Raw genomic sequence first — 22,872 nt, forward strand, 5'->3', positions numbered from 1 at the left:
GTAAACAATCACAATATTTTGAAATCATTAAGGGTTCCACTTTTCCCTTGAACTTTTTGGGTTGGGTTAATAGTCCTTTGTTTTTATTGATCAGTATGTTGTTTTTGTGTTGAGAAGGTTCCTTTAAAACAATTTTTATTAGCATATTAGTTTGGAAATATTACCATATGGTGAGTATTTAAACATATTTTGTATTTTTTATCCCATATTCCAAGGATGTAATGTGTATTCAAATATATTGATTAATCAATACAATTATATAATATTGATATAGAACATAATGCATTTTTCAAAAATTTAAATTCAAGATAAAGGAAGTTCAAATAAATAATAAGTCGACCATAAAAAATACTTTATTTCTTAATGAAAAAAGATTTACAATCCAATGTGGATAATAAGAAGAAATAATGCCCACTAATTTATAGTGTCTATGCATTAGTATACATTTTTTCCTCATCTAGAAGCCATTTTATAACAAAATCTAATTAAATATTATATTATATAACAAAATCAAAGTAGATATATCATAAAGTTAAATAAACAGTGTTATGCTGTAATCTTGTCAATATTGTTGTGAAATAAATTTTGAAACAATGGGAAAGAACAATACAATTATATAAGCTTTGTTCTCAATAAAACATTAACAGGAAAATCAATTCACAACTGTCTATTATGAATATAAATACATGTACTTAGTTACTTTACCAATATATGCCTCGGTAAGGAAGGACTGTTTATTTGTAATAATAAATCTAATCTAAAAAAAAATAACAGTCAAATTTATTTAATGAGTTCATTGGACTTTTTTGGCATATTTTAGGAACATTCTTGCACCTCTTAATTTTTTATTGTTGGTTAAAATCTAAAATTTATGAAATTTTAGTATAATAATGTTTAAGTAAATGTTCAACCAAATTCAAAGTTTAACATACCTATATAACTTAAAAAAAGATTTAACACAAAACATGTAAAATAAAATGAGCAAACAATGAGCTTAAAACAATGCTTTAGTACAAGTGAAGTGAAATTCATAATAAAGTCTATAAGTTTATGTTCTAAGCGTTTCGTGACATCTAATTAATAAAGGAATAAAATGTGAACAAATTTAATTTCTGTAGTGTGCTGTAAACATTTAACACTTCGATACCAATGAGTTAAAATTATATAAATTACAAGTAATTATATATTAGTAATGAATACTCATGAAAACTTATTGTATTGATTTTTGGATTATATTTTAAATAATTGAAAGTGAAAATTAAATTATTGTTATGTAGATGCTTTTTAAACTACTATTTAATCCCTATAATAATCAGTTTTAAATTATTTATTGTTTATCAGATATTCTTTTTGAAATGATGTATTGAAAATTTGAAATCTAGCAGTGAATGAATCCTACTGAAATTGCCTAGTGAAGTAAGTATTATTCGGACCTTTTCGTAAGAAAATTCTTGATCTTAATATATTAGTTTCATGACCAGTTTTTTAATCAGATACATTTCCATGAATTATGGAAATAGCATACCATTTTTATCTAGAAAAACCTAGGAAAAAGATATTTATTAAATTGAAAACTACTATAAGTTATTTTATTTTATATTGATTAGGATAAAGGAAATGTAATTGTTAAATCTATACTTAAAAACAAAACTAAAATTTAGTAGTAAATCTGTATCTTCCTTCCAGAAACATTCCTAATTAATTTTAATAGAAACACATGAACAAATTAATAAAATAAAAAATTAGAATTTATTTCTTTAGTAGTATTAAAGTTAGTTTTATCTTCATTGTAATAAAAAGAGTGGAAAAAATTAATACCACAATCCAGTGGTCTCGGGTTCAGTCCTTAAGAAATGTCAATACCTTGAGCAGCAGTTTGATAGAAAGGTAATGTGATGAGAACTTGCTCTCAATTGCCAGATTTTACCACAAGCAACTGAAGGATCTGGTTCTCATTTTAAAAATTTCCATGAGGAAGGTTCTCTGACCTTGGACTCAATCTAAAACTATTGAAAAGAAGATAAACTTTCTGTTATAGCCATATAATTCTGCCTGTATTGTAAAATTATTATTTTCTCAAATTAATTTCAAAATTGGTGGAGATATTGTTGGTCATCGATATAATCAAGGAGGTGGTCTTATTTTACCTTTAAAATATTTACTGGTAGACACTGTTAAAATTTAAAGAAAGAAATAGTTAAATCAAGCAACATTAACAAAGTGGCTAAAATTGGAAATTGGCATGGAAACTAACACACCCACTCCAGGTTAACTTTACTTATCTTACCTTTAAAATGCACTTCTAGCGAGTATAATATAGTGGACTATGTGTCACAATCTCTCAAGATCATAACATCAAAAATAAAATAGAAGAGAATCCTTCCCAGAACACTACACCCGAAATCCCAGAATTAGATCTAGATCCCAGTCTTATCTTACCTTTAAAACATTTATTAATAACGAATAGAGCAGCCTTTAAAAAAAAAAAAAAAAACTTAGTCAACTTGAGCTACATTGAAAAAGTTGAAAAATTAGAAATTGGAAAATCACCAGAAATCGAAGTTGGATGTTGTCAAGAGAGAAAATACAAACTAGTATAAAACTTCTTTTAATGAGTACCAATGTTTCAAACCTTTGTCAGAGCAAAGAAAAACAAAATACACAAATTTACATTAACAAAAATAATGAAATGACTTTGTAAATGAAATTTGGAGAATTCGGAAGTCTCAATTGATTACTTCACCCTTGATATCTTTACTCTTGAAATGTTTAAAAAAAGTGATAAATATATGATGTAAAGTGGCACTTCCTCTAACTCAATTTACCTGACAATATTGCTGTAACATCTCAGGCATACATCTACCTTAAGATGCCTTTGTAGCTGAGGCGTCACCTTCGCAACCTCATGTCTCCATCAGTGCCATTTAAGTTTCAGTCTGGATAGGTTGTTTTATTTCATGGCAGTTCTAATAAGTGAAAACACAACCCTCCCAATGTGGTTAGAATTGCTTGGTTATCTTATGTTAGAAATGACCAAGCAGGGAGGAAAAAAAAGAAGGTAAATGGAAGTAAAAATCTTTTCATTTTTACTCTCTTTTACCTTTTTTTTTTTTTTACATAATAAGCTTTCTCAACAGGAACATTTGAAAAACTGAATGTTGTTTTGGAGGATAAACTTATAAAGAATTCAGGAAATGAATAATTACAATATAACTAAAAGAAAGTTACAAAAACATTGAAGGAAAAAGATATACAATGTTTGAGGAAGAATACGATTCATTCAAATTGGAATAATATAGTGACTCCATTGACAGAAGAAATTATGATTGTAAAAAAAAGTGATGATACCAGAAACTTTTAGATGAAAGAGATCCATTGGTGACCATAGAAATTAAACATCACAAAATGTTCAATAATGGAGTACAAACTAATATTATTAGTCTTGTAGCTTCTAATTGGTACAATTTCACTGACTTGCACAATGCTGACTCATACTTTTTAGCTCTTATAATATCACCACACCAACCGTCTTTCCCATTATGAAACAAAAAGTATTAGTCCTTGAACTTTTTAGTTTGTATACTTGTACTTATGGACTAATACTAATAGGTTTCATTACAAGATAAGTCCTGATGTTAACATTATACTGATGAAAGATGGTTAGGGTTGTGTGAGGTTAGGTTCTGGAAGGGACAATACACTAAATTCTTAACATCAATTAATTAGAAAAAATATTTTAAATTTAAAACTTCGTTCATGAGGTCAGATAACTGTTAACTTTTACATCCTATTTTTTTTTCCTAAATATTAATGATAAGGATAAAATTTAAGTTAACAAAAAAAAATAATTTGAACCACTACTTTTAAAACAAGCATGTTAGATATTATAATTAAAAATTTTATCTAAGTCTAATGCCTTTGTTTTTCCCATAATTATATGAGAATTTGACTTGAGCCTTTTCATTTGAAACTTTGAATCATATTTTTGAGGAAAAACTAAACTAATGTTTTACATAAATCCCAGCCTTTATTAAAATAAAAATGAATGGAACATTTTAATGGAGTGAGGTAGAACTCACATGTTTTAACTCCCAAAACTATTATTTTTTTTTTTACAAAACAAAAGAAAAAATTAGTATTGTTTATCATGTAAATAAAGTAATTATTTTATAAAGTATTAAATCAGTTATTTCATTTTTGTGGACTAAGTTTAGAAAGTAAATAACAATACCATATCTATAATGTTGATTACAAAATGAGCATAACTAAAAGTAACCCTTTAAAAGATCATTTAAATTGGCAAAAAACTTTGATCAAACAAATTTATTTTATTTTATAACAAGGAAATATTTTATTTATTAAGAATTCAGAATTAGGCTAGACCTAAAATTGATAATTTTTATAAAGTTCACACAAGTAAATTCTCAAAAAAAAAAAAATAAATAAATACACAAAATACTTGTAAAAAGATATAAATATTTTTTTTTTTAGGATCTTGATATACAGTAAAAAAAAACTATATTTTGGTGGAGTTTTCAGCAATTTTATGATTCTTTTATTCATATCTTACAGTAAAAAAAAAAATTTCTTAACTTATTATTATATATTAACCTATTAAACAAAAAAAATGAACAGAACACAAATTAATATTAATAAATATAAATATTTTTTACTATTGTTTGGTAACCAATGTATAATAAATAACTAATAACTGTCCACAACTAACGAAAGAGTGAAATGGAGAAAGGTAAGTGTGGATTATTTGGTTTTTCCAGGCTCTAACTGTTCTTTTAAGTAGTTAGTCAGTATGTTTATTTGTTTTATATTTTATATACTTATTATTAGTGTGTTTTATAAGAATATAAATTACTATTATATAGAATATAGAATAAAACAGTTAGCAAACTATTGTATGTAATATAAGAAAATGGAATCATTTCCACCCCAACCCACCCTTCTGAACCCTGATTTAGCAACGGTCTTATTTCACCTTTAGAACGTTTATTTAAAATGAGAAGATCGAAGTTAAGTTAAAATATTAGTTAAATCGAGCAACATTGAAAAATTGGAAAACGGCAAGAAAAACATAAATAAGTAGAACTTATTTTACTAGTGCCAATGTTTTGGCCAGAAGTAATTTATAGTAAGTAATCTATCAATTTATTAATCTCAATTTCTATTCTGAAAATGTTTGTATCTAATGATCACTTCAGAAAATCCTTATAAAAAAAAGAAAAACTTTTTTCATTAAATGGTATGGTATCACTTCAGAAAATCCTTATATATAAAAAAAAGGAAACTTTTTTCATTAAATGGTATGATATAAGAACAATAAAATCTCAAAATATAGTTTTTTCTTACTGACTGAACCTCAATACTCAAAATGTTTCATTAACATTAAAAAAAAAAAAAATTATCAATACATAAATATATTTATAACCCTTTATAACTTTTTCTACTTATTTCAACTCTGTCCATCTCGGGCCATTAGTTAATAATATTAAATTTTCAAAAAATTCTAACCTAATAGCAGTTGATTCGGTGCATGAACTTGAGGTAGTAAAATTTGTGAAAAAATGAGCTAATATAATTTTTAAAACTATATTATTATTTGAAGGCAAAACTCTTTCCAATTTCAAATAGTCAAAATATCTAATTAGCAACCGTAAAGCTACTTAATTGTTTGAACAGCTTAAACTTTTATGTTAAAGATTTGTTAGTTTAAATAAATTGAAAAGTAAATTATGCAATATTTAGTACTAAAGCCAAGGTTATATGAGACAGATACCCATCGTAGAAGTTTGTAGCACATGCAAAGATAGTTGGTAGCACTATAAACTATCAAAATCCTGATAGTGCAATCGAAAATATAAATGTGTGTGTGTGTGTATTTATGTATGTCACTGGCTGCAACAATCACTATTACTTTTACTATCAGGATTACTAAAGAAACTCAGCTCATATACTAAACACGAACTTTGCATACTATCTTCTTCATGTTGACTATGTAATAACTAAATCACATGTCCTAAATGGAAGCAAACTTGAGAGGAAATATATAAAAGATACAGAATGCAGCAAACTAATATCCTAACCACTGATCATCATTTTATATAAATCAGGAGAAGTATCTCAATCCTTGCCCTAACTCTTTTGAACAGATCCATTAAATTATCCGTTTAAAAAAATTTCATTCACCCATCCAGTATAGCCTGACACATGTTTTACTTTACAATCAGGGCATTATTTTTTTAATTCATGATGAAATCTAGGATTATTACAAATCATCATGACAAAAAAGGGGGCTAAGACAGATCTCTACATTATAATATCAACATGTCTTCTTCACATCATTCAATATTAGGCAATTTTTTAAAATAAACTTCAGCTTTCAACCAATTAAGTTAATTAAGAAAATGGTAACTGCAATGCTGAAAAAAAAAGGTTCACTAATTAGCTAATTTTTTTGGGTTTCCTCTTTTTGAATGCTGAAACTTGTTTCAATAATTCGGCATTTTCATCTTCAGCTACAGTAGGTGCATTTAAGAACTTTTTTGGAACCAATACTAAACCAAACAAAGTCAAGCCTAAAAAAAAAAGTATAATATTATATTAGGAAAATGATTTTAAAAACTAGTAGTTGGAAAAGAACACGTAACTGATATACTCACAATTAAGAACACATGGAAATACAATATAGAAATTCAAAGTAGCTGACTTGAAATACAAAGCTTCTGTCAGGTACATGATAATACTCAATACAATGGCGCATATTCCCATACTGATAATTCTAAAATTATGAGGATTTTTATTAATTTTAAAAAGTAAAAATATTAACTGTTATGTTCAAACAATCTAATAGTACATTTTATGTGTGTATATAATATATATATGTATATCAAAGTTTAGAGAATAAGGGAATAACATTAAATTTAAGTGTAAAATAAATTGTTTCCTTTAGTTTATTTTTTAAGTTCTCAACTTAGTTACTTATTTATTAATTAGATTGGCAAAAAAAAAAAAAAAAAAAGATGAAAAATATACTATAATATAAAGTAAAGAACTTTTTTCCTTGTGTGAATATTTTTTAATCACATATGTAATATTTATTAAGTTTTTTTCTTCTTTTTCTTAAATACTGTTTAATTTTCCTAATGTACTAAATTATATTTTTAAAAAACTGAAATAATATTAGCAATTGGCATTATGTAAAATTGATATATAATTATCATAACAAATAATACATTTATTTTTAGGTAACTGGACATATTCTGGAAAATAGTTATTGAGCTTTCCATCAGTAATTTAACTTTAAAAAATTAACTACAGAGTATTTTACTAAAATTAGTTTACTGCAGTGAAAAACAGAACCTGAACTCAAGGATCATATCTAAAGATTTGTTTCCATTAAAAAAAAATTATTTTTAAGATAATGGGTGTATAGGTGCCAAATTAGAACTGATAGTACAATATAGCCTATCAGTGGTATTCCCCAAATACAAAATTTATAGTAAAACTTACGGTATATAGTGAATGAAAACAGTGCAGTGGATAAGAGCAACTGCTTTAAGAATAGAGTACATCCCCAAAACTCTAGGAAGGGTCGGATCATCTAAAACATCAAAATATAGAAATTCGAATTAGATGACAGAAGAGCTCCTGTCAATACGACCAATCAAAACGGACGGAATAGCTTCTCCTGTCACTTACTCTGCTCTATAAGACCGTCTGTTTTCCTGAATGAGTATTCGCCAAATATGCATTTGTTTTCAATAAAAGACCTAATCGCAACACCAATATCCATGAAAGCAACGAAAGCTATCCATCCTCTGAAAGCATACATAATTTTTTGATCCATAGTGAAAGATTTGCCTTGTCTTCGAGATCATACTATTTTTGGGAGACGGCTATTTTTCTGAATAAAACTGCATTTACATCAATCAGATAAGGGAATCTATTTTCAATGTAACCTTCGTTGTGAGCATGCTCAGTCTCGGTTGCTATCGATGTTACTTTATTACTAAGTCTTCGCGGTTAATCTCTAACTTCTTAGGAAAATGTGACCTTTGGTAAATTTTAAGGAATGATATTTATGATGTAAATGGTAATGCAATTTCAAAGTAGATAAAGCATTGGTGATTAAAGAGGCCCCTTTAAGAGGTAAACAAATTGAAAGTTCTGAGATATTAGTACTAACACAAATATTTTATTTCGTATCTGCTATAGTTTAAAAATATAAGCTCGACAAAGTAGAGAGCAATATGGTCAGTCGGAATGACAGTAAAACGAAAGATGGGCGATCAGATTGATCATGTGAGGCTAATACTGATAAATCACTGAAAATAATTTGGAATCTAATCATTCAAAATTAGAAGCGAAGGGGAAGTTGCTTTTCTTGCAAGCAAATGACTAAATATTGGCCAAACAAACTTTCTGTTAGTTACGAATCGACATAACACAAAATCCTTACTATTTAACATCTCATGATGAATGACTGTGTTCGTAATTCAAATCTTTTATATGACTGTCAGTCAAACTGACCGCATAGGGGGACCTTAATATATACATATTTTTATAATCTTTTGGTTACTTATTTTTAATAATAAATCTTTATAATCGTCCAAAGAAATAAATTTCAACCTTCTTCCCTCGAAATTGAGGTTTTAATTTTTGAGTCCAAAAATATGTCCATCCTCAATACGCTCATGTACGTCTTCGGTTATTTTGATTTTTCATTTTAAAATTCCTTTCTTATTTTAAAAACTCAGTTTTAAAACCTAAACTAACCTGATTGTAAAAAAAATCACCCTTAATCTTATTCATAAACGAAAATTTTCGCAACTATGTGATTATATATGCTTATATTTTTTATAGATTCAAATAAAAATCAAACTCAACAACAGTACAATGGTAGACTACCTTTAAAGGGAGACCCCTATCCATTCCATAAATCCACCAGAATTAGCTACAATTGTTAAACCCATCTTCAGCTTCAGCAGATCTAGTTAAATGAGTTTACAATGCCACTAGGCAATCCAAGGAAAAATTTTTTAAGTATACATATCTCATGCTGATTATTGATTATATGTATGTAAATTTGTTACTGGAAGGTGTGAAAAAAAGAGAAGGGAAAAATAAAAGGCTACCTTTAGTCTATTTCCACCATACCCATCCAGTTCACCTCAATTTGGGTTCTTCATGTAATAAATGAAGAACACCTAAACATTAAAGTTACTTTGACCTTGGTACGGCTCATTTTCTTTATGGTGATAGTGAAAGCTGTCGCAACATAGTGTTAACTGACATTTGCTGTCATACTATCAGGATTTGGTTAATGGTAGTTCTATCAACTCTACATGGGCATCTTGGAGGAAGGAGTATACCAATGCATCTTTGATAAACGCACAACAGATGGGCCATCTGGAACTTCCATTTAAACAACAAACTACTTACAAAAAAACAGGAATAATTTTGGGAGCTATTTGTTATGTTCAAAAATTAATACAAATATCCACATTAACAAACATCAAAGGTCCCAAACTAATACAGCATTGTTTTAATTAAATCATGTCTTTTCTTAGTTGAAATAGACCCCAATAGTAGCTTAAATGGGATGACATGAAATAAGTGAATCTTGTAGGAACAGTGAAACATTAAACCTAATTTTGAAGGGAAATGGTTTTTTATGCTATCTTACAATAAAGTTTTTCAAATGTATTACTTTTATGAGTGTATATTTATGAACTATAAGAGATAAGGAAAAATTTATAGGAACATTCTTGAAGGAAATTTGATGAAAAAAATCAAAAACATGATCTCTCCCTCCTCTCTTTGGCTGTGGATCAATATCCCAGAACTTTCAGTACGTCATTCCTTTAGCACTTCACAGCCCGTGATTCAAGTTTTGTCTGTCCCGCCATTTCCGTCTAAACCTCTCAAGGAGTAAAATTGTTTCATGCACATTATTTGTCACCAATGTCAAAAGGCAAATTATGTTCATAATCTTCATTATTTTTTCTTACAAGTTTCTTCCATCTCAAATTGGTTTCCTATCAGTGATTTCTTTCTTTATCTATTTTAACCTCACGATTACAGGGGCAAATTTCCCAAGTTTCTTCAGGGAAGTATACTAATATTTTTTTTTTTTTTTTGTAGCTTTGAGCTAAGATCATGACATAGCTTACAATTAGTGTAAAATTTAAAAGATCACAGTAATATAGAAAAAGCTATTTATTACCTGACTTGGTGGAATAAAATTTGAATCTGGTGACAAAAAATAGAATAAAAGAAAAAATCAGTAATTTTCATAAAAATAAAATGTATATAAGAGTATTTGAAGGAATAATAAAGACACACAGAACATATAAAAACAATAAACAACTACATATATTAACAAATATAAAAATCAATACCAAAATTGAAATTGAAGTTTAAAGGTAACATATTTCTTATAACAGAAACATCTTTGATAATGTTGATTCATTGGATAGGTGGTGATAAATATAAAGTTCCAAAAATATTCTTTAAGCATACAAATAAATATTAGAAAGGTTAAAATTATGTAAACTCAATAGTGATTTACAAATTAAAAAAAAATTAAAATTAATTCAAATATAAAATTAATTATAGTAACAAGTTCTCATCATAGCTACTAGAATAAATTCACTTTAATGACAGAGAAAATAACAATGGAAAATGTAACAAAACTAATTCACTTCAAAATTCAACTTATACACACAATGGATAATATTCAGCATTGAATTTATGTACACAATGCAATTATACAAATAAAACATTAAATATATACAATCAATAGGTTTGAGAGTTCGTGTCAAAAATGAATAAAAACGTCATGACATTAATAAAAATAAAGAGAATTCTTGATAATACTTCTGGTCCAATTTTTTCATATCACTTATTTAAAATGGCACAAAAATTACTACTCTTCCATTTCTGCTACTGGAATCCTCTGAATGATAAGTTTTTTCTTTGGGTCATATTCAAAGTGATTCAATTCAAATACTTTACTTTCATAAAATGGACGAACATCATATATTTTGATCTGTTTAGCCTGAAAAAAAAAAAATCAAAAGAATACTAACCGAGAACTACATTATGAAGTTATTCCATCACACAAAAATAAAAAAATATGGTTTAACCCTTTAACTCTCAGTGGATGCTTCGCATTGTCTGTAGGATAGAGTAACTATGGGAAATGGGATTGTTTCTTCATACCCCTGGGACAACCCTGCCCCTACCACAGTGATAAATAACCATGTTCCGACAACCAATTTTTTTTTTTTTTTGCAAAAACTAGTATTTTCTATCCTTAAGGCCTCAGAGAGCCTAATAGATTTCAAGGATTTTTTTTTTCATAATTGGTAGTTAAAGGGTTAAATCAATTAATTTATTGATCAATTTAATAAAGTACTAATATGGAAGACCCAAGACTTTTTGGTGTTTGGTGTGCATGTTTTGTAGGGCGCCATCATCTTATAAATTTTAATTAAAAAAAAAAAAAAAAAAAATGACATGGAAATAAACTATACCATTTCATCAATTTATATTGGACCTCATTCATTCAGACAATTGTTCAGAATGGCTAGGAAGTTTTAAGTTCTTCTTAAATCATATGTAATTTTTAACACTAAATATGTGGAGAATATTTAAAATTTATATTAACTCACCTTATCAATAAAGTCCTTTTCATGAATTTCTATAACATTAACAGCAACTCCATGAATACCACGAATATACATCATCTGATCTGATGCCATCTGTTTCAAAATATAATATAATAATTCTGTTGTATCTTTCTTGTACAATAAATACTTTTGGAAAGTCTGAAACATTATAAATAATTAATTAAAATAGATTAGAAATTAAATTTAGTTTCTTATAGTATGCTATTTGTAACAATGGCTTTCATAATAATAAAATATAAATAATATTGAAACAAAAATAAAAAATGGCTACTAGGAAATTTCAAAGTTAACTTTAAACAAGGCTAAAATTAACGAAAAATAATTTACCTTTCTCATAGTGCTCATTATACTGTACTTTTGAGTTTCTACAAACGATTCAAGCATCATTCGCATGGCCATATTAACATCATCTTCCTGAACATGAGCTCTTAGATGCATTCTAGCATGTGCTTCTGACATACGTATCATAGATTCAATATGTCTAACAGTAATAGGAAGACTTCCTGTGGCCTGGCATCAAATGAGTAAATTAAAACAGAGGACATATAATATAACAAGAGCTAAAAATTTAGACACATGCTGAATTTTATAACATTGATAGGAACTAAGTAAATCATACAATTAAATCCTATAAATACAAATTTCAGTCATTTCAAAGATTTTCAACTTTATAAGTCCAAGAGCCTAACAGGAGAAAAAAAAGTTATTTTATCCCAATTTTTAATCACTTTAATGATAACTATATAAAGTTAAGAGTCAAAATTGATGACTGTCAACCCTGGGTAAGGGGAATAAAAAATAGTGGCTGTTCCAGAAGTTGCAAAAAATGCATTTATGAGTACTTCCAAGTAAAGAAAAAATTGTATGTCATTTCTGTTGGAAAAAGGTTCAATTTATACAAGGGATATAGAACATGTAATTAAAAAATAAATGTTGAAGAAGTCAATGATAAATCTTATAGACTACATTCAACTAGCTTAAACTCGGATGCTAATAGGCATCTGTACATCTAATAGTGCCTGAAATAAAGTTTTTTATAAACCTAAATCTTTCTGCAAACAATGAGAAATTAACATCCTACAAATTTATTTTAGCCAATATCATGGAAACTGCTACTACTACTCAATTTAGAGCTAATAAACACTTGTAAGTTCTTTGTAGAAGTAGTAGTTTCCATAATACTTGCCAAAATACAGATGGAAAAAATGTTACTTTTGAAAATTATATCTTGGGAACTATTGAATATTCATATTTTAGCAAATTTACTCTTTACTCTAAATGATGTTTCTTAATTGTTTTAGTGTTGTAGTTAGTTTTAAAGATAAGGAGCTTAATTAATGATAAATTTATTTTTTATTTGTTTTGAAACAAAGCTGTCACTTTTATTCTCCAAATGATGGTAGGCAGAGTTATCAATTTTTACTATTAACAACATATAGTTTTAATTAAATTGATAAAAAATCAGGTTGACATAACTTCTTTATTTTCTGCAAGCTCTTGGAATAGATGTAATTTTAATTATTACAATAATAATACCAACCAAGGACTCTTGCCGCAGATGCGAATAAAGGGTCGCCACTTTGTCCTGGTCCATTGAATTAAGTTTTGGATGGACATTGAGCTTTGCATAAACAATATATTTCTGGAGAAGATCCTGAGGGATGGTATCTTTCTGCAATTCGGCTTCAAATGAAGGAGGTGGATAATTTGAAGCAGCAGGGTGGTGTTTCATATGAGATGAAACAACAAATTTTGCCAACTGTTCGTCTGCTCCAGGGTCTGCTTCATCTCTGACCACACACAAAACATCAAAACGTGACATGATAGGTTCTGATAGGTTAACCTGAAAAATAGTTTTATAAAATTAATACTTGATGAAAAACCTAAAAAAAAAATAAAAAAAAAAAATAATACTTTATGACTGAATGCTTCATTAAGATCCTTATAATTAAACTCAAGAACTTTAGCATGTAATGATAGTTGTTGAACTGTTATTAACAATAGGTAAAATAATTTAATTAAATTTTCTTTTGTCTTTCCACAGTTGAAACTTGAACATTTGAAATTCTTAGATATTATAAACACAAATCCATGGAAGTATTAGTGGTCATGTTTTCTAGGGACTTTTTATCTACAATATATTTTACAATACATTATTTTAATAAGATGACTAGGGTGAGAAGTAAGGGTAAAAAGTTCTAAAATGGGCAAAGGTAAAAAGACTGAAATGTCTAATATATACATTATAATATCCTTTCTTTTTAATCAATAGTTGATATTTATATATAAATGATTTTAGTTATGTTATTATTTTGTATATATCATTTCAGTATTGTTTATTTGTTATTTTAAATCAAAAAGCAAGCTAACCAGTTTTCATTGTTTAAAATAAATACGCTGTTCAAAACAAGGAAGATGGTGGTGCACGTCCTTCTGAAGTGTTCATTGAATTGTTTGTGTTGAGATAGATTGAAATTTTTCAACTTTTATTGTTTCTATACAATAATTATAGAAAAAAAAATCAAAGAAGAAATAGAAGAACATAACAATTATCAATAAACTATTTACATAGTTACATACTTTAAATCATAGCAAAGAAAGCAGAGTGATTGTACTACAATTGATTATTTTTGGATCGACCAGTGAACATTGAAGACAGAAGAGAAGAAACGGAGACTCTTGATTTGGCTGGCGTGGTGAGAGGACGTCGGTCGGCTAGAACGGGAAAGACTGGAAGCCATTGTTAGGGGTTGGACATAGCATGGTAGACAAGAGGATATCAACAATCATCAATCGTCAAGGGAAGATTGTGTATTTGGTTAATTTTGTTTCTAAATGAAATTTATTACATTTGTAAAATAGCTATTAATTAAGTTTAAGTGTTATTAGTAGTAAAATTTCGTCTGTTGTTGATTCCCTGAAAACCCGCCCTGAGAAAAGAGTCTATTATGTCATAAAGTTTAAATAAAATTCTATTAACTATTTAATATTCAAGTTTTTTAATTTGAATCCAAGCTATCTTTTATATTTTAAATTAGTTAAAACTATTAAAATTCTTTTTATTTCATTTAAATAAAATTTTAATTATTACAACATATATGCATAAAATAAAATTGATTGTACATAAAATATTCTTATATAATTTTATTTTTTACTACAATGTGGGTTAAATGAGGTCCTAAGAAAAAATCTGATGTAATACGTACTTTCACCAAATTCTACTCACATACAAAATTTTGAGAAATATTGATACCCTTTTCATGTAGTTATTATGAAGCTGAGCAGGGCTATGTTAAACTTTCTACTCAGATAGGTTTAACATAGTCATAAAGCTATAATAACTATTGTTAATGCTAGAATAATAGGGACGATGGTAGCAGCGTGGCAACGAGCCTATCTACCGACCCAAAGGTTGTCAGTTTGAGCCCCGTTCCCAACCGGGCTTTTTTCAAGCATAAAATTATATGAAATTCACTCACCACCTTCCCCCTAGGCATTTGTGAGGCCCGTTAGCCAAGGGGTGGCACTTACAAAAAATAGGCGTGGGAGTGACGAACCCACCCTATGAAAAAACCATGTCAATAACGCGCGATGTATTTCCTTAAAACATCTCCTTTTTGAAACACCTATATTTCATTAATGGCTCACCCTGTAAATGTTATTCTTAAACAACAAATCATTAACCTTGAAATATACCTACCAAATAGAAACTTCTGGAAAAAAGGATAGCTTCCAGAAAATGTGATTTTCACAGAAGAAAAAAAAAAATACAAGTGAGGAATCTATACTGACCTAATCTATAAACTTGGGAGACTTATTATAAATTTATTTAATCCTATAAATTAAAAATTAATCAGTAAGAGATTATTTAATTTTAATAACTCACATTTTCAGAAAATGTCATTGAGGTATCATATCTGCCACCAATAGGATTTGCAGCAGCGATAACAGAGCAGCGAGCTTGAAGTGACGTCACTATACCTGCTTTTGATATTGAAATGCTTTGCTGTTCCATTGCTTCATGAATAGATGTTCTGTCATGATCGTTCATCTATAAAATTGTATTAAAAAATTTAGAACAACTATAAACAAACTGTAACATAGGCATAAACTATAGTATTTAATTACAAATTTGAAATAAATTATTTTTAATGTAGAAATAAATCATACATATATTCTAGTACTAAGTAACTATTCTTTGTTTGAATCTTATTACAATGAACTCTAAGAGTTGAGCTAAACTTGTGATTATTTCAAAAGAAAGATATTTAAATCACTAACTACAGTCAAATATTTTTAAGAAAGTGTTTTAAACACAAATTAAACTCACATAATTGGGAAGAAAAGCATTTCACAAACAAAATACTCTTCAGTATCAAGTTATAAAAGTATTTTAAATACGAGATGCAAAATATGAATTACTATTTTCTATTTAACTCCTCAATTTACAAGATACTGTTTCTCTAAATTGTATGTTTACATGAAAAAAAAAAATTGTAATTAGTATTTGTTCCCAAAAAAAAATTTATTTTATCTCATATTTTAAAATATTGTATTTGAAGTACAACTCAAATCTGTAATCTTCATCTATTTCTATAATCTGTTGGATATAATGAATCTTTTACTTACATTTTTAGTTAAAATCTGGCTTTCAATGTAATTTGTTAAATATGATTACAAAAGAAATAAAAAGGTAATTTAAAACATAAATTAGGTAACACTTAAATAATTAATTAATAAACAAATATTGGCTATACTTTTTGATAGAGAGTATAGCCTAATACTTATAAGTTTTACAAGTATTAAACTTGCTGACAACCCCAAATTTAATCAGTCATTCTATTGTAAGGTCTAACTTCTGATAATAAATGTCCGTATTGGGAAGTAGTGTATAAGTTCTTTTAGGAAATGAAGAAAAAAAAGTGTCCTCAGAATCAAAAATTTTCACATTCAACATCAAGAATCTAATTTTATTATCTCTGCCCGTAGTCCAATTCCATGGCACCTATTGCCATTATTCAATTTTGATAAAATATTTAGAGATTGTGCAGATTGAAATCTACTTGGTTCCATATAAATTTCCTTTCACAACATTCACTTACATATGCACAAATTTATTTCCTATCCATAGTGAAAAAGATCTAGAACTAATTTTAGCCAATTTTATCTACTACTTAGTTACTATCATAGATCATCCTCTTTAACTACCAAAACAATGTATTCTACACAGTTTAGATTATGTACCTCTATCGGCATTAATTTTAACTTATTCTTTTATAAATATTCATACTGACCCTATAATGCCATTGAACTAAACACCATTATAGACAACTAAGGTAATAGGCAATCAGTGAGCAGTATGCTATGAATTAATGGTTAACTTCTTTAACACAAAGAATTTTTCTTTTATTAATAGACTTAAAATTCCTTAATTTATTTTTACTGTTCAATTTTAAAGCTATCACAAACAATACTTCACTCAGAATAAAGTATATTCTATAATTTCACATGATCCAAAAAGGAAATAATTAAACAATATTTTACATTACATCATCACAGTTTATCAATTTAACAAGGATGTACAATTATTCATCCATAGTAAATTATGGCAAATTAAGAAAAGGCATAAATAAATATGATTGAAAAATTATACATCATTTTAACTTGGATCAATAAAACAAAGAAAAGAATGAATAAAATAATAATTTAGAATATAAAGAATGTTAAAATAATAGTTTAACTAACTGCCTACAGATAGCAGCACAAATCAAGAGAAGCATTAAATAATAGTTTTAATTTGTGCCCCTAGAGACCAGCACCATACTAACAGCCGTTTTCCTAGTCCAAATAAGGCTAGAGAATATAATAGTATAACAAATTGTCTAGAGATAGCAGCACAAATCAAGGAAGGTAGGATATAGTTGTTCCAATAACCGCCGTAAGAGGCCAGCACCATCCAGGCAGCCCTTTACGAAGTCTAGCAGGAAATTTTTCATTTCATAATAGGAGAGTAAAGGTTCACAGGAGCTCACTAGATCAGACAGGTTTCTATAGACTTCAGTTTTTGAGCTCCTGTGAACTCCTACTCTCCTTATACAAAACGAAAATTTTCGTCTTCAGAAATTGTTGTTTGAATGGTGCTGGCCTCTTGCGGCAGTTATTGGAACTACTATTTTCTACCTTCCTTGATTTGTGCTGCTATCTTTAGGCAATTACTTAAACGTTCTTTTAATTCTAAATTGTTATTTTATTCTTTCTTATCCTTGTTTTATGTATCAAAGTAAAGATAATGTATAATTTTGCAATCATATTTATGCGTGTTCATAATTAGCTATGATTTACTATGGATGAAAAATTGTACATTCTTCTATGCTCTTGTTAATTTGATAAACAGTGAAGATATAATGTGAAATAGTAGAATTACAGGATATTATTATTTAAAATACATTTTCATTTGTTTATGATAAAATAATTCCTAATAATCCCACCTTTCTATGAATCTGTATTGCATTGCAACAAAAAATCAGTAAGAAATCTAAAATTAAATAAGAATTTAATTCTTATCAAAGTACTAAGTTATTAATTATTTGGTAAGGAAAAATTAATCTTTTACATAGATTAAGAGAGTTAGCCTTTCAATATGTTTAATGAGGACATATGCACCATACGAACTTGTTATAAATAAAAATGAGCAATTTTGCAAAGGAAAATAGGATTAAACTGTGAATCAAAGCATTGCAAAATAAATTTGATAATAAAATATTGTGCTTGTAAGTATATTTGATTTAGATTATGATAAAATAATTATTTATTTGTAAGTGTGTTTACATCATATTAAAGGAGAAATAACAATTTAAATCTGATCTTGCTACATTGTAAATTAATTCTGTCAAGAAAAATTGTATAGAAATTTATATAGATTAAGAGAATTATGCTTGGAACATATTTCCTGAGGATTAACGGCCCAAAACTTGTTGTATATGAAGAAATTAATAAATATAATGCTCATCTTTTTGTTTACAATTATTTATCAGTGGTTTCCAACAGGTAGTCCGCAGACTTTTTTTTTAATAGTTATATTTAATTTTTGCCTAGTGCAGCAGTTCCCAAACTGGGTGCCAAAAGTGTCACTTTCCCAAACAAAATGTCACATAAACAAAATAAATTAAGGTTAAATAGCAAATATACAGTGAACTCTAGCATTTTATTTCCATTTTTTCTCCTTTTCCTACATATCCAACTGCTCTAAGAATAATTTGTGCCAACATTTTTTTTGCTCGATAAGGGTTTCATGATTTTTTTTTTAGTCCAGGAAGGGAGTCATTGCAAACAAATTAGGAAACCGCTGAACTAGAGTCTCTAACTATTAGTATTCTTAGAAGTTATTTTGGAAGATTTATTATTACCAATTAACTATGTATGAAATTAGAACATAATGTAGATTCTCCTACAAGATATGAAAAACATTTATAGTTAATAAAAAACTATAAACATTTTTGTTAGAAATTATTATTTTTTTTATTTTGCACATATTTGAGATTCTGATAATAATTTATTTAGAAAAGGCAGTGGTATACAACAGGAGATGTCAACTGCTCTGTTACAAATACTTAACTAATAAGCAGTGTTGCTGATTCTTACAACAAAAACTACCCACTCAGCAACTTGAATATCTGTTATGCCCGCTTTTGAACATTAGTTATAACTTTAACTATATGATTGTACTGTCACACTAGCTCTGGCGTGATAGCTGATGGTACAAGTAATGTCAGTAAAGCAATTGTCATGTTAACTATCACCTTGGCAGTGAACAATCATAGTGTTAGCCATTACCACAGTGTAACTATTTGATAGTCATGACATTTTTACTGTTTTGACAGTAAAGTCGCACTGTCTGGCATGATTGTTAATAGTACAAGTAATGTTAGTGGACTAAGAGCCACATTTAACTGTCAGAGGTATACGTCTTGACACTGAACTGTCCCAACATATTAACCAAGCAAATTTAATAACTATGGCTGGAAAAATGTTTTCAATATTTACCCAAAAAATTTTACCAACCTGGGGCCCCAAAAATAAATTTGTCTAAGAACTTAAAATTGTAGTGAGTTTGGACATGATTAGCCTTGTCACCTCACACGTGACAACAAATTACTGCTGTCATCTATGAGATGACTTATGACCGTTAAGGGTTAATAAGGTAATATTATGGAAGAAAAGACATTTTACACTCAATTAATTGTGTCTCTATCCTTTTTAAAACAGGGCATACACATAAGAGAATATTTTTTCAACATAAATATGTAGCTATATACTGTTAATAACGCATATATAAAAAAATTGGTATAATTACTTTATCAAACTCATCAATGAGACAAACACCTTGATCAGCTAACACTAAAGCTCCAGCTTCCAAGGTCCATTCATGCGTCACAGGACTCCTCTTAACATATGCAGTTAAACCGACCGCTGAAGCACCTTGACCAGTAGCAAAAACGGCCCGGGGTGCAAGTTTCTCAACAAACTTAAGAAACTGAGACTTGGCTGTTCCAGGATCACCACACATTAATAAATTTATATCACCTCTAACTTTGTGTTTACCACCTGAAAACAAAATGGTTATTTAAAATCTTATAAGAAACTTTTCAACACACTAAGTTATGAATATATACTAATAGCTTCATAAAATTTGAATATGAGAAACAAATTATGAAACTAATTTTGATTGGTAAGTTTAAGTTACCAAAAACTTTAGTACCTGGGTTTTTGGGTTGACCCCCAAAAAGAGCTAATGCTATTCCCCTTTTGATAAAATCGTGACCATAGATTGAAGGAGCAATACTGGATACAATTCTTTCTCCGATACGGTGATCCTTGCTTAGTTTCATAATTGCAGATATATCTTCATCCGTTAAAGACTCAACAATATGTTTTGAATCTTTGACAATCAAGTGATTAACAATTATCACCTATAATAAGGTTCAAAACAAAACTAATTATTAATAATCCTTTGAATGTTTAAAAAGTAATACAAACACAGAATCTGATTATAATACTTCACATAATTAACAAAATATAATTTTATTCCAATTATTTATTTTTTAAAAATTGTTATCAATAAAGTAATAAAATCAACACTTAATTACAGTAGCAAATACTGGAAACCCTTGTTCAGTATTAAGAGATCCATCATAACTGTTCGTATATACACCAGTTATATCCACCTCATCTCCGGGTTTACACCTATGATGAAAAAAAAAATAAATAATAAAATAAAATATTATACCAACAAATATTCTTTATTAAAAAAGAATGAAAATATGAATTAAACCTATCAGTAAGATCAGCAAGAAGGATGCATTCCTTAGACCTCGGCATTCGCCCAGCAGGAATTTTTCCAGGTGATTCTTGGATAGTAACTTTTTGATAATTACGATAAATAGTTTCTTCCATATTGATCTGTGATTATAATAGAAGTTATTAAAATGAAGTTTATTTATTACAGACAAAATTACAGAAACCAGGGATATACACACATACTGACCGTAAAGGGTCCGCTACTTTGACATTCAGGACAAGAACCAGGTTTGACCTCAGATTCTTGTGACTGAGCAAATGGTCCTATAATATAGCCACATTTTGAACAATCATATTTGACAAGCGATAACTGAGGAAGAACCCCAGTCCCACCAGTGACGACTCCACTTGTCCTAACCAGCTGATTCAAATGAATTTTTCTAGAATGAAATTAAGTCTGATGTTAATTAATAAATCTTAGATTAAAAATACAGTTTTATTTAAAATAATTGTGCTTGATCAAACATTCAGGAAAAATACAAATGTATCTTACCTAAAAGTTCTAAGCTCTTCAATTAATGGCAGTTCAGATATTCTTACATGAATTTCCCTGGTGACTCTTTCATAACTAGGATAAATAGTAAGGACAAAAGCTTTAGCAACCTAGAAATTAAAAAATGAAATTTGATTAAACAAGATAACTTTGAAATGAATTCTTAACCAACAATTTCAATAATAATCTGGGATTAATTTTGGTTAATAATATCTAAACATCAACATCATATTTAGATCTCATGTATGTTAATGTGACATGATTCATTTAATGACACCACACTAGACAGGTCCTATAACCCTAAGAATAATCACCCATAACAGAATAAATATGATGCACAAGAGTCACCAATAAAATACGACAAAGCACTGGCTGCATAGTATAGTAAAGTATCATCACACACACAGAGAAACAAATAAACAAATGATCTCAGAATGCCAGAATCCTGGACTGCCAGAATAGCTGCAGTACAAGAAATAATAAGTTGATATTAATCATGCTAATCATTGAAACGTTAATGAGATGGAAGGCTGAATTTACTAAAACATTGGAATTGTAAAAAATAGTTTTTATATTAAAACCTGAAAGAAATGAAACCATGAATAATTAACTTGCTTATCCTTCTATGTAAATATCATAGCAAATTTCTAAGAGAGAAATGATACCTCATCAAAAATTTCCAACATTTGAACTGGGGCCTCCGGGAGAAAAAAAGCCAGTACATTCTCCTTTGCAGCCAACACAGGAAATTCAACTTCAAAACTTGAGTAATTTGATTCACACATATGCCTGATTTTGTCCTTATACACAAATGATCCTTTAGAGTTCACAGTATTTCTAAGGAAATTCCTGTAAAAAATAAGGGTAGAATAAAATTAACTAATAGCTCAATATTTCACAGTAAAATAAGTAATACATTTTACATTACTTAGTTTCTTGTTCAGGGAAATTCGAAATTTGTCTTAGAAATGAAATAAATTTCTACCATTTTTTTTTTTTTTTATTTTAACTAAAATTATGAAATCTCTTACCTAAATCTGTTAGCAATTTCTGTACGTGGACCAAGCATGGTAACCCATTCCTTTATTGAATGACCTTTTGTATCTTCCAGGTTTTCAATTGATTCAATCATCTGCAACATAAAAACAATTAATATAAAATCAGTAATGGTTCATTCTGTCTAGAATGTACAATTTGTGTCCCTGACTGATTTAAGGTCTTTACCATTAATATATGGATATGAAAAAAAGTTTATATATTAAATAAAACCACAAATTGTATCCAATACTGTCTCAACACTTTATTTCTTATTAGTCC

The 22,872-nt window shown here is 28.2% G+C and overlaps 2 protein-coding genes across 2 annotated transcripts in view; both read right to left on the minus strand.

Annotated features, from left to right (window-relative positions):
- Positions 1-335: 335 nt before the first annotated feature.
- Positions 336-7,963, minus strand: LOC106680360 (uncharacterized). Its single transcript, XM_014420001.2, has 4 exons — positions 7,711-7,963; positions 7,522-7,612; positions 6,672-6,790; positions 336-6,587 (listed from the first exon to the last, which is right to left on the minus strand). The coding sequence occupies exons 1-4, from the start codon at positions 7,856-7,858 to the stop codon at positions 6,454-6,456; spliced, it is 492 nt and encodes a 163-aa protein (XP_014275487.1). The 5' UTR covers positions 7,859-7,963; the 3' UTR covers positions 336-6,453.
- Positions 7,964-10,454: 2,491 nt separating this feature from the next.
- The window catches only part of Mcm2 (DNA replication licensing factor Mcm2), an 18,705-nt gene continuing 6,287 nt past the window's right edge, over positions 10,455-22,872 (minus strand). The window contains exons 5-17 of the mRNA XM_014419999.3: positions 22,587-22,687; positions 22,221-22,404; positions 21,556-21,665; positions 21,250-21,442; positions 21,037-21,164; positions 20,852-20,948; positions 20,464-20,674; positions 20,059-20,309; positions 15,592-15,756; positions 13,246-13,548; positions 12,033-12,215; positions 11,688-11,843; positions 10,455-11,071 (exon numbers count right to left, since the gene is read on the minus strand). Coding sequence (XP_014275485.1) covers positions 10,940-11,071; positions 11,688-11,843; positions 12,033-12,215; positions 13,246-13,548; positions 15,592-15,756; positions 20,059-20,309; positions 20,464-20,674; positions 20,852-20,948; positions 21,037-21,164; positions 21,250-21,442; positions 21,556-21,665; positions 22,221-22,404; positions 22,587-22,687 — 2,214 coding nt within the window. The 3' untranslated portion in view covers positions 10,455-10,939. The remainder of the gene's footprint in view (positions 11,072-11,687; positions 11,844-12,032; positions 12,216-13,245; positions 13,549-15,591; positions 15,757-20,058; positions 20,310-20,463; positions 20,675-20,851; positions 20,949-21,036; positions 21,165-21,249; positions 21,443-21,555; positions 21,666-22,220; positions 22,405-22,586; positions 22,688-22,872) is intronic.

This window comes from Halyomorpha halys, unplaced genomic scaffold (genome assembly GCF_000696795.3).
Source record: "Halyomorpha halys isolate HHAL.00 unplaced genomic scaffold, Hhal_1.1 Scaffold257.1, whole genome shotgun sequence".
Classification (NCBI taxonomy): Eukaryota; Metazoa; Arthropoda; class Insecta; order Hemiptera; family Pentatomidae; genus Halyomorpha; species Halyomorpha halys.

Excerpts from the sequence above, each read along its gene's own strand:
- LOC106680360 (XM_014420001.2), bottom strand. The coding sequence starts at position 7,858 with ATGGATCAAAAAATTATGTATGCTTTCAGAGGATGGATAGCTTTCGTT. Across the intron at positions 7,613-7,710 it reads AGACGGTCTTATAGAGCAGA|ATGATCCGACCCTTCCTAGA; the intron begins GTAAGTGACAGG and ends TTGATGTTTTAG. Across the intron at positions 6,588-6,671 it reads ATTTCCATGTGTTCTTAATT|GCTTGACTTTGTTTGGTTTA; the intron begins GTGAGTATATCA and ends TTTTTTTTTTAG.